General features: G+C 48.9%; 1 protein-coding gene across 3 annotated transcripts in view; it reads left to right on the top strand.

The window, feature by feature from the left end:
• The window catches only part of LOC125412055 (uncharacterized), a 43180-nt gene that overhangs the window by 12751 nt on the left and 17744 nt on the right, over positions 1–12685 (top strand). For all 3 annotated transcript variants that reach the window (XM_087905475.1, XM_087905476.1, XM_087905477.1), the window contains 3 exons: positions 3142–3282; positions 4270–4415; positions 8043–8138. In XM_087905475.1, the coding sequence (XP_087761601.1) occupies positions 3142–3282; positions 4270–4415; positions 8043–8138 (383 nt within the window). The remainder of the gene's footprint in view (positions 1–3141; positions 3283–4269; positions 4416–8042; positions 8139–12685) is intronic.

Below are 12685 nucleotides of genomic sequence, written 5' to 3'. Positions count from 1 at the left end.
AGCAGAGTTTTCAAGTCCTTACTATACACAAAGCACACTGCTAGGACGAACTCATTTATTCTCCTGTAGCCGCATGAGACAGGCCCTTATCCCACGCCTGCACTACGGACCATAAGAGAAGACTATTGAAGGGCACTGGGCTCTCAGGGGTGGAGTCTATGTGTCAGCCCTGACTGTCTCAACCAGATCCCTGATGCTAGACTTCCTGGGGTCTATTAGTTACCGTCCACAGGCAACCTCAGACTGTTTGTGTGGATGAGAGGAAGTCAGGGAACCTTTCTGATCTGTGATGAGCTGATCTTGGCTTGGGAGGAGTGAGTCTGGGACTCTTCCAGTGAAGTCAAGTTTTGGGAGCTTGTACTCAGGGGTGAGATGTGATCTGTGCTGAGTGGATCTGTGGAGACACAAAGGCCCCTTTAAGAACCAGGTTCTTGTCTTCTGTGTGGGCTGCAGAAGCCTCAGGCAAGATCCCTTCTGCCACACTTTATCTATCCCTTGCCTGCCTCAGGAGTCAGCAGCATCACTAGGCACTTAGTTTTGTGGTTTGCTTTGATTTTTGAGACAGGGGCTCACAATGTACCCCACATTGGTCTTGAACTTCCAACTCCTTCAGCTTCCCAAATGACAGAATTACAGAGTGCACTGTTGTCCAGGTTTGCTTTTGATTTCTATGGTAAGCACTAAGACCAAAAGCAATTCCCACATGACAGTCTGTCACTGAGGGAAGTCATGGCAGGAACTCAGGGCTGGAACCTGAGATCAGGGACTGAAGGAATCTTTCTGACTGGCTTGCTCTCCTGGCTTGCTCAGCTTGCTTCTTGTTGTTGTTGTCAAGGTTGCTGTTTGGAACAGGGTCTCTTTGTATAGCCCTGGCTGACCTCGAACTTGGTAAGTTAGACCAGACTGCCCCCAGACTCAGAGATCCATCTGCCTCTGCCTCCTGGGTGCCCTGGGTTTAAAGGAATACACCACCCCTCCCAGCTCAGTTTGTTTTTTAAACAACCTAGAACCACCTGCCCAGGGATAGTACTACCCACACTGGGACAGATCTTTTCAAATCAAATCTTAATCAAGACATAGACTTGCCTATATGCCAATCTGATGGAGGCGTTTTCTCAGTTGGCTCACCCTCTTCCCTGATGATCCTAGTTTGTATCATGTTGACAAACCAGAAAACAAAAACCTAAAATAACAAACAAGCAAACCAACCATTCAACCATACAAAAACAAAACAAAACAACAACAAAAACTAGCCAACCCTTAGGTCAAGCCCCAGCCCAAGCCCAACAATTACTTGTTAATTATTATTTAATAAAGTTTAAGTCAATTTTAGACCAGTATGAAGTGGCATGTGGAAGGCTGAGACAGGAAGCGCTCCTCCAGTTCAAATACAGCCTGACTAAACAGCAAGACTTGGCCTCAAAACAATAATGTCGCTGTCAATCCATTTCTAACATCTTCAAGTTCAAACCTTGACATTGCAAATTCCTTGCAGATACTACATTAGCTCCCTGCCTTTCAGTCCCCTGACAGGAGCATGTCACCAGTCCCGTCCAGCTGACTGACAGGCGCATATCACCAGTCCCATCCAGTTTACAGGCGCATGTCATCAGTCCCATCCAGTTGACAGGTGTATGTCACCAGTCCCATCCCGAGGCTGTGGAATATGCTTGTGAGCCACTTTTCGAACTAAATATTGTGCAATGAGGGAACCCAGTCGTAACAGAAGGATGAGAGGCTGGACTTCCTCACAGAGTCCAGCTGCTACTGGGGCTTCCTAGACTCCACTGCCAGCGGCATCACCGTGTCCGAACCCCCATGCCCCTCTCTGTTCTACCTCAGCATCTGCAGCCTGTCCTCTGTGGTCGCCCTTGAAAGCGTGCTTCCAATCAATCATCTTTAGCTCTCTTTGCTCTGGAATCTGACTTCAGATCCCCTTCCCTCCTTACAAGAGCCCCTTTTTTCAGGGTCAACCCTACACTATCCCTCAGCTATCGCTGGCCCTAGAAACTCAAGCTAGGATTGGCAGGAACACTTCCAGCTGGCCTGGGGAAGACTTCGGAGGTAGCCATTGGCCTGTTGCTGGGAGCACAACACAAAGGTCTTGAGCCACAGACCTCCAGAGACACCAGGGGTGTTAAGCACACAGGATTGTCTTTCCAATGGGAAAGATGGAAGACCTGCTCTTCCATCCTGAAAGCTGGGAGCTGGAAGTGATGTGTGTTATCTGTTGGGCCAACCCTATCAAGTTCCTACAACCGGAAACGGAAGTGGCTAGTGATCTAAATGACTCTTACAACCAGAGGCTCCCCAAGACCCACAATCAGGACTGGAGATACCTAATATTCTAAATGACCCTTACATGATATGTGTAGCTAGAGGCTCCCCAGGCTCCCATGACCAGGACCCAGATGCCCTCTATGCTATCTGTATGATCAAGAGTGGGCCAGACCCTTCCTTAGGCCCTTAAGCTAGTACAAGTAGCCTATCTTTGGAATTCATCTTCTTGGAAAGAATGGCATGTACCCTGAGTTGAGTTTCAATATAATTATGCTTCCTTGTGCACCAGGGATTGAATTACACCAGGAAACTTTTTTTCCCCAAATTATATTGTGTTTGAATATGCTGGGAATAAACTGCCTGGCATCAGACCTCCCAGAATTCAGGTTGATCTTCCTTCCTTCCTTCCTTCCTTCCTTCCTCCCTCCCTCCCTCCCTCCCTCCCTCTCTCCCTTCCTTCCTTTCTTCCTTCCCTTCCTCCTTCTCTTCCCTCCCTCCCTTTCTCCTTCTCCCTCCCTCCCTCCCTCCCTCCCTCCCTTCCTCCTTTCCTTGTTTCCTTTCTCTCTCTCTTTCTTGCATTCATTTATTTATATTTTTACTTATGCTATTTGAGTTTCTGTGTGTAGCCCTGGCTGTCCTAAAACTCACTCTGTAGACCAGACTGGCCTCAGACTCACAGAGATCCACCTGCCACTGCCTCCCAAGTGCTGAGATTAAAGGTGTGCGCCACCACCACCTGGCTCTAAACCAAGTTTTCATTCACACCTCTTCACGGTTTATTTCCCTGCAATGACCAACCACAGCGTCCCCCTTGACCTGTAATACAGTTTAAAAACTATGTGGTTTGTTTTGTCTTTTCAGGTTTGGAAATAAAGAACTTGAGAGTATCTTCTCAGGCCTGGAAAACAACCAAAGGCTCCAGGGCCTCAGTCTGCGCTACTGTGGCCTTGGGCCTCCAAGTGGGCTGAGGCTGGGCTCTGTCATCAGCCAGAGTGCCGTTTGGTGAGTTGACCCCCGGCCCTTGCTCACCTTGTCTCATTGCACTGTGCATCCTTGTGGCTAGATTTGCCCCCGCCCCGTGCGCATGTATGTTTGTGAAGGTGTACACACAGGCATGCAGAGAGAGGTCAGCTTCGCCAGCTGCCATTCCTCAAGCGCTCTCATCTGGTTTTCGAATCCGGGTCTGTCACTGGCTTGAAGCTCACCAAATAGGCTGAATGCAGAGAGCTCCAGGGAAGCCCCTGTCCTCCCCCTGCAACCCTGGGATAACAAGCACACCACCATGCCCCGTGCTGCTGCTGTTCTCTAAATTTCACCAGAAGTTTATCTCTATTTTGTTTGTATCGTGTATGTATACATATGCACATCTGGAGGTCAGAGTCCACCAAATGGATTCCTCTCTCCCACTCTCTACTCTTTGAGACAAGGTCTCTCACTTAACAGAAAGCTTGCCATTCAGCTAGACTGACCAGTCAAGTTCCAGGGACCCAACGGTCTCTGCCCCCCAATGCTGGGATCACAAGTATTTGTGGGTATGCCTGGCTTTTACGGGAGTGCTGGGGATTTGAACTCAGGCCCTCTTGGCTTCATAGCAAGTGCTTTACCCACTTGGTCATCCCCATGGCCCAGTGTCCAGTGTTTTTCTCTGGGTTCTAGAGACCAAACATGGGTCCTCATGCTTGCTTGGCAAGCACTTCATTTATTAAGCTATTTCCCTAGCACCCCCCACCCTTTCTTTTTCTTACCCTGAGGAGAAAAAAGCCTTTAGTGAACTTTGAGAACCAAGGGTATCTGCTGAGGGCATGGTTTGTGCCACTGGCATAGCCAGCTTTTGTGACATGGTGTAGCGTATGCTTCCTGAAATTATCCACTGACTCTGTTATGTTATGTCATCTATGACTCGTTATGTCCTGTCGGAGAAAGATTTTAAATTCAAAGTTGAAGTGAACCTGGCAGCCAGGGAGCAATGCTTTCTGCCCTCTTCCCCAGCAAGCTGCACCTGGATGGAAATGATCTGCAGTGTTCTGGGACGCTGGCCCTCCTCAGACCCTTAGCAGAATATGCAGAGTTGCAGGGGAAGGACCGGCCCGCCACGGCATCACCTCACACTGGAAATCTCCCTCTGCTTCCCCAAGGTGAGCCCTGGGTACCACTTCTAGGCTGCCCCGGTTGGTTCCTGAAGGGAGGATTCTGCTTTGCAAGCCGCTGGCTTCTTAGCGCTCACTGGAGACCTGGAGGCGTCTCTGCCCTGACCTTCAGCACCTGTGAGTACGTTCACGTGACAGACAGATGTCCGGTCAGGAGTCCGAGGTGGAGATCTTCTCCTGGACTAGCCTGGGAGGAGCAAGCACAATCACGACCTTTCTAAGAGGCAGGCAGGAGGGAGATGCGAAATGGAAACTGAGGCACAGTCATCTGAGCTGGAGTGTGGGTAGTCTCTGGTCTCCAGAAAAAGCAAAGAAATTTCCCTATAACCTTCTGAGGACCTAGCCTGAAGATGTCCTGACAGTCACTTGTAGGATCCGTTTCAGGCTTCCAGCTTCCAGAACAGTGAGGCAGAAAGCTTGTGTCCCTTCAAGTCCCACCTCATCCCCACTCCCAGCCCCTGTTACCCCGCATACCCCACTCCCACCCCCACTCCCACCCCACCCCCTACCTCCATATCTATTTCCTTCAGTTTTGTGAGACAGTCTTGCTCTATATCCTGGGATATCCTGGAACTCATCACGTAGCTCAGGCTGACCTCAAATGTGTGCTAGTCTTCCTGACTCTACCCTGTGAGTGTTGAGATTACAGGCATGGGCCACCACTTCCAATTTTAAGCTTGGGTTCTGTTAAGCCATTCACTTTATGGTCGTCTATCATAATTACTATGGCCATAGTAATTAATATCAAACTCATCAAATTAGCAAAAGCAGGTCAAACAGGATTGAAGGATACTCATGCATGGCACACATACCTCCCCCCTCCAGAGATGGCTAGATTCAGGGACTAAACCATGGCAGCAAGAGCCCTTGAGTTTGCAACCCTAGTCCTCTTTGGTCCTCACACCTACATCTTGGTCCAGGCTCTACGGCCCAGGTCCTGATGAGCCACGATTGGCAGGACTCATCACACACCTTGGGGGTGGGGGTGAGATGGGAATTGGGTCAAGTACTGTGCCAGGATTGTGTGACTCACAGAAAGCATGTCCTCACCAGACAGCAGGCAGACAGATGCAGGAAAATGAACCACCTCCATTCACTCCCCCTTTAAATTTAAGTGAATCCTAAGAATGCATATTTATGGTACATTTTAAAGCTGACTACGTTTACTAATTGGTTGTCTGTATCAGATGGCTAGTAACACAGACAGGGGCATGCCTGTGTGTGACTCTGAGCACTGTTTCAGACTCTTCAGCTGCTAAGTGAACATTACGGTAATCAGCTTCCGTGTCGGGAAGGACTGAGCGACACATACTGGAGGCATATGCGTCATCCTCACCGCTATAGCGGGTTGGCGTTTTTCTAAGAGGAAAAAATCTGTCATGGTGGGAAACTCAGTTGCTCTATATTCTGGGGAGGAAAGCAGTGATGGGGAGCTGAGAAAAGGTGGCTTTGGGGAAAAAGAATGCTAGGAACCTGCAACTGACAATGACTGTCACCTCTTTAGAGACTTTCATGGATCAGAATCACCCAGGTCACTTGTCAAGACAGGTTATTCAGCCAAGCCTTTCTGTGTACCAAAGAAACCGGAAATACTGCTTACCGTCTCCGTATTTTCCGTACACTGCTTTTACACTCTCGTGAAGAACCGCAGTCTACTGACTGATCCTGTACTGCAGCTGTGGGCTCAAAATAGCTAAGTGATCCAGCGTGGGTATTTGTTTTTGAATGATTATAAATGTAAAAGCCATGTCTTGAGGGTTTGGCGTGTGGCAGACAGGCAGGAATGAGAGGTGGAGAGGGGAAAGAACGCTCCGGGATGTAAGGTGGAGATGCGGGTATCCTATTCCAGCTGTCTCAAGCAGTTTCTCTTAGGGGGAAGCTGAAATTTAATATTAAAACTTTTAGGGGCCAGCAAGGTGGCTCGGCAGTGACGGTACCTGCTGCAGAGCCTGGAACATGGTGGAAAGAGACCGGCAAGTTGTCCTCTGACTTATAGAACTCACACATACATGCACATGCATGCATGGATTCACACACACGCACACACGCACACATGCACTCGTGCGCAAGCTCGCAGACACAGACACTAAGTAAATAAACAAAACATGATTTTACAAAGAATACATGGTGGCATACGCCTTTAATCCTAGTACTCAGGAGGCAGCGGCAAGCAGATGTCTGTAAGTTCAAGGCCTACCTGGCTTATATAATGAGTTCCAGGCCAGCCAGGGCTATATAGTAAAATCCTATCTTTAAATAAATAAGTGAAATTTACATACACCCACAACAACAACAACAAAAAAGTGATTTTTAAAAAATCAGATAAAAGTTCTGGAATTGTTTTGCCAAAGAGGCAAATAAATAAATAAATAAAACAGAAACAAAACCAAAAAACCCCAGGTCAGAGAAGGTGGCAGAGAGTCTGCAGCTGCCGTCCTCCAAGCAGCTCAGGACGGCCCGGAAATGCAGCGCACATCTTGTGTTCAGGATCTCAGCAACGACAACAGAACCCCCACCCACGCTCAAGGGCTTTTCTAGGACCCCCTCCCCCTAGGCTGCCACTTCCGTTCTCCTGAGCCTTGCTCTTCATTCAGCTCAACCTGCTGCTTTAACGTTAGTTTTCTCAGGTGGCTGTAGCAAAATCCCACAGGCTTGCTGGCTAAACAAGAGAAAATTAATCTCTCACAGTTCTAGAGGGTAAAATCCAAGATCAAGGTGTCAGTCCAGGGCTAGAGAGGCAGCTCCTCTAGTAGGGTGCTTACTGAGCACGTGCAAAGTCCTGGGTCCACCCAAAACTACATTAGAGTTAGAGTCTAGCCTGGAGCATGTGAAAGCATGTGTGACTATGTGTGAGCTACTCCCAGCCCCACCCACCCCGTAACAAATTCTTCTTTTCAGGCTCAGACACAGGGGCATCCTGTTGCCCCCAGCACCAACAAGTTTATGAGTTGTTACGACACATAAAATATAATCTTTTTATGGGGGGGTTTCTCTGTGTAATAGCCCTGACTGTTCTGAAACTCACTCTGCAGATCAGCCTGGCCTTCCTTGAATTCACAGATCCACCTGCCTCTACCTCCCGAGGGCTGGGATTAGAGGTGTGTGCCATCATCTTTTGCCATTTTTTTGAGTTAGGGTTTCTCTGTAGACCAGCCTGGCCTGGAACGCAGCGATTCACCTGCCTCTGCCTCCCGCATGTGGCCTTTCAAGGCATGGGCCACCCCAGCCCAACTCCTACACAGTTCTTAATGCAGGTCAACAAAGTGTATTCCTCCATAACTGTTCTTAGTAATCCCAGGAAGGTGGGGCCACGGTTATCAAAAGCAGCTGTGGCCTGAGGGAGTCACCAGCAACTGCGGGATGACTCTGGGAGCCCTACTTGGCTCTGCTGGGTTGCATGTTGTTAGCTTTGCAGCAGGCAAATAGAAACAACAGAACCTAAGCGATTCTGGTGCTGTTCAGCTAATTCTCTCCCAAGAGAAATACCCTTGCATGAAGTGTCTATAAAGCAAAGGCAAACAATCACCAATACCAAAGGATGCCGAGAATCATTTCCTTGTCTCTGACCCTGCACTGTTGTTCTATCTTTTTTCTTTCTTTCTTTTTTTTAACCAGTGTGTGGAGGTGGAAGCTCAACTTTGAGCCAGATTGCGAAATCTTCCGAAGCTGCAACAGTGAAAAGGACCTCCCGGAGGAAAAGAGGGGAAAGAGGTATTCTGGTTGTCCTTTCAATTATTCTTTCCACTCCCTTCACCTTCCAACTCACTCCCTGTGTGTCCCTGGTGCATAATTATCCCAAACAAAGACTTAAAATCAAATGGAGAACAAGCAGATTCAATGTCTTGTGACCTCACACAAACCACCCATGAACAGTTTCGCCATGCCTGCCAGAGAAATTCATCATGGGCACAGTCAACATTCCAGAGGAGCATGGTTTGGAACAGTTCTACCAGGAGCTGCCAGCAAGGCCTCGGAATCTGGGTTACTCAGGGTTAGAACCAGGGTAATGGTGAAGGGGCTTTCAGAGAGATGGGAAGGGGCAGAAATAGGGCAACAGGGAAGGGGAAGAGGAGCGAGGGGGAGGGAGACAGAAAGAGAAAGAAACTGAACTTGGAATGGGATTTACTACCCCAGGAGCCTCCCAAGGGCTAAAGTTCACAGTGTTGCTGCAGCCCCTGCTCCTGCGCTCCTACCCTGCCTGGCTCTCAGCATCCCACCCTGCAGAGGGCAGATTGGGCCCTACAGGCTCCTCTCCAGGCACTAATGCATTAAAGTTCTAAGGATGCAGAGCAGGAGGGCTGCTGGGTGTGTCCTGAAACAGCCTTTGGGAAGCTCTGGTGGTGTAGCCTGCGCTGCTGTGGTCTGAGCATTCGGTGGTTTGTATTTTGCCTTTGTGGGGAAGACAGCCAGCTGTCTGAGAGGAACCTAATCTCCTTGGCCTCCTTCCTTCTTCAATTTTAATCTGTTCTTGTGTGGTCGTTTTTTTGTGCCCTTGAGTTATCGTTGAGTCTTTTCTGTGAAATATGGCTACATTAGAAAATTACAGACTCTTGTTGTCCAAAAACCACAGGAAAATGTAAAGCCGGGTGCATGCCCCTCTATTCACTGGCTGGAGGACAGAAGGAGGATGATCGAGGAGGTCAAGGTTATCTTCGGCTACAAAGCAAAGTTTGAGGCAACCCCGGGCTATAGGATGCCTTGGCGTAAGAGAGAGAAGTGGGAGACTATAAAGCAAGAATCATATCAGGCCCTGCTCTGCTGTCTGTCTTGGATGCAGTTTTCCCATTGGGTGATGCTAACAGAGAAGGCAGTCAACCTCTCCAAGTCTAAAGTGGCCTTTGATGTGTTCTCTGGACCAGCAGAAGGGCGTTCTGCTCCAGATTTGGGGTCAGAGAAAAAGCTTTGGGGGCAAGTTGGCCGAGAGTGGGAACAAGAAAGAACTTGAACAAGGAAGGACTTAAGTAGGAAAGACCTTCCCAGTACCATCCAGGAACACACAAGTTTGGCCAAGACAAGAGGATGCAGGATTAAGGGACCTACAAGCCAAGACAAGAGGATGCAGGATTAAGGGACCTACAAGCCAAGACAAGGGCTTGGATTTGGCCCAGGAGACAACTGAGGCCATCAGTCTCCTCAGCCTGAACCCAATGGAACAATTTTCATCGTGTGTGTGTGTGTGTGTGTGTGTATGTGTGTGTGTGTTTGTATTTTCAGGGATATCAAAGCTTCAAAACACCTTCCCAAAGGCAGAGCATGATGCCACAAGTCTCCTGAGGCATAGGGGAATAGAGTTATATGAGTTCAAGACTAGCCTGGTCTGTATAGAGGGTCGTAGGCTAGCCAAGGCTACATCTAAAAAAAAAGACCGTCTCTTCTCACATTGTACAACTGCTTAACAGTCATGGGGGATGGGGAAGTGAATCTGGTCTTTGGTAGGACTCTACCTGTTTCAAAGTGAGGGGCCGAGAAGAGCTGATTGTGCCATGCTCCTGAGTAAGGAGGACAGATGGTTTCCATTTGGTCCTAATTGGAAACAGCCAAAATATTTTCATGCACACCCCTTGTGGAAGGAGGTTTTTGGCCTGCTGCTTGGCCATCCCCACAGTATCTTCTGAGGCCAAACACCACTCAGAAACCTAGCCCTTCCCCCCACTCTCCTCTCATTTGGAGTCCTGAGAACATTTACAGTGATAACCACAAAAACGAGACAACTGACATTGGGAGGCTGTCTATAGTTTGTTGGCGGAACACAGTATTCTGTGTGGCTACCTGCAGTTGTACACGTTCCTGTCCCAGCCATTCTGCATTGGTTGCACCACTGAACACACAGAATCATTAAATCAGAGCTGTTTGACCCTGAGAGTTTGGGCGCCATCCTGTGGGTGCCATCCCGCGGGACTCTGAGGAAAGGCTGAGACTGCTGGTCCAGAGAGATCACTGGGAACCACTTCTTTAAACATGAAAACATTGACTGCCTCCCTTGGTTTATTTTGCTCGGTGAAGATGAGAGAGCAGAGTGGGGCTCTCTGATGCCTCTTCTGTGCCTTGGGAACCTCAGAACAAGCAGGCCAGGCCCATCCTGCTGGGCTGCTTGGGTTCATCCAGCCTCTGTGGATCCAGCTCTGAGACCCAGGCCCTGTCTACACAAGGTTGTGTACAAGAGTTTAGAGGTTGGTCAGCCTTCAAACAGGTGACACCCAGCTTTTCCGCAGCCCAGTCACCAACTATGCAGCAGCAGAGGATGGCAAAGGCTCGGAGTCACCAAATGGTCGTGAGGAATGGCCACCTGAAGATAGCAAGGTTCCCCTGAACCATTCTGCTGGTCCTGCCTTGTCACCTCAAGACCCCTCACAGTCCCAGAAGACACAGTGGGGAGCAAGGAGTGTCTTGGAGCCTATTCTTTTCCCAGCAGAAGTTACACAGTGTAGCGGTCCCCAGGGTTGTTTAAGTTCTGGAGGACTGAGGATGAGAAGGGTCAACCTGTGGCTTAGCTGTATGAACAGGGGCAATGGTCCTTCCATGGTCCTGATGACTTAGCTGTATGAACGGAGGCAATGGTCCTTCCACGGTCCTGATGACTTAGCTGTATGCACGGGGGCAATGGTCCTTCCACGGTCCTGATGACTTAGCTGTATGAACAGGGGCAATGGTCCTTCCACGGTCCTGATGACTTAGCTGTATGAACGGAGGCAATGGTCCTTCCACAATCCTGATGAGATCAGCACTTGACTCCAATAGCAAGCTGGCCAAGTCAGGTTCAGTTCTCCAAATAAGGCACTATTGTTTATATCAAAGCCACAGCCCACAGAAATACCAGTGGCAGTAAGGAATGCAAGAGCCCACTTCAAGAGTCAAGATGTAATCTTCAAAAGCTGTATTCATTCAAAAACAGGAAGTTACCAGTCACAATCCTGAAGTCACTGTACTCGTGATTTTATGCTAGGGACAGCTGATCATAGGCTGGAAACCTCTACAGAAAGGGACCCTCGGTGTGAACCAGCCAGCACCCGTCACATTCTGTTTTCTAGAGTCCCAGGATCTTTGGTGAACCAGCCAGCATTCATCACATTCTGTTTTATAGAGTCCTAGGATCTTTGGTGTGAACAAGCCAGCACTTGTCACATTCTGTTTTATAGAGTCTCATCATTGAGCAGATGAAGTTCACTTCCATAAAATGGCGTGGTACACGGGAAATTGCATGTGTCCATTATCAGTGGGAGGGTGTTATATCTAAACAACTTTAAAAGAATTGTAGCCAGGCGGTGATTGCACGCCTTTAATCCCAGCACTCAGGAGGCAGAGGCAGGCAGATCTCTGTGAGTTCGAGGCCAGCCTGGTCTACAGAGCTAGTTCTGGGACAGCTAGGATGGGTACACAGAGAAAACCTGTCTCAACCAGGAAAAAAAATCTACCTCAAGGAAGGCTCGGTGTCTACAGACAAGTACTTCAGGCTCTGGTGCCTACAGAGTGTGTGGTGCCATTTGTCCTGCTGGACCAGAGGAGACCAGAGGGTGAGGGAGAAGATGAAGCTGTGTGGGAGGATGTGGATTCCATGAACAGTCACACTTGCCCTTTAGGATCTGGCCCAGAGAGCTCTCGGGAAGGAATGAAGTGTTACAGCTGGAAAGAGGCCATTTTAAGTAGAACCCAGCCCCCCCACACCCCACCCATGAGAAATAGCTCAGACGATGAGGAGATTATGGTGGTCAACACCGCAGACTGTGGCATGGGGAAGCTGCTGCAGATGATCGAAGGGGCCAGTAGCCCCTAACCAGAAGTGGTGAACATCAAGCTACAGCTGTCTCGTTGCTATGACAACACCTGACAGAAGCCGTTCTCGGAGGAAGGGCTTATTCTGACTCACGTTTCAGAGAGGTCACAGTCCATCGTGGGGAAAAACACACAGTCGAAGGAGTGTGGGGCGGATTTTCACACACAGCAGCCAGACAGGGAGCCAAGAACACAGGCCAGAACCACAGTGGGAACAGCACTCAAGGCTGGCTTCTAGTGACCGGCGATTGCCAGCCAGGCTCTTCATCACAGTTTCCACAACTTCTCAAAACAGCACCGCCAGCTGCAAGTCGCGAGTTTAAACCTCTGAGACTGAGCATTTCACAGTCAATGACATAGAGCCATGGTGGTTTTGAGTGTTTGCTTGTTTGTTTGAAGTTTTAGAAATTTTGTTTTTGTTTGGGTTTTGTTGTTGTTTGCTTTGTTTTTTATTTGTTTGGTTGATCGGTGTTTGGTTTTTGAGACAG

Source organism: Myodes glareolus, chromosome 4 (genome assembly GCF_982192425.1).
Source record: "Myodes glareolus chromosome 4, mMyoGla1.1, whole genome shotgun sequence".
NCBI lineage: Eukaryota > Metazoa > Chordata > Mammalia > Rodentia > Cricetidae > Myodes > Myodes glareolus.
The sequence above is the reverse complement of the archived record's forward strand: the minus strand, read 5'-3'. Positions and strand labels throughout refer to the sequence as shown.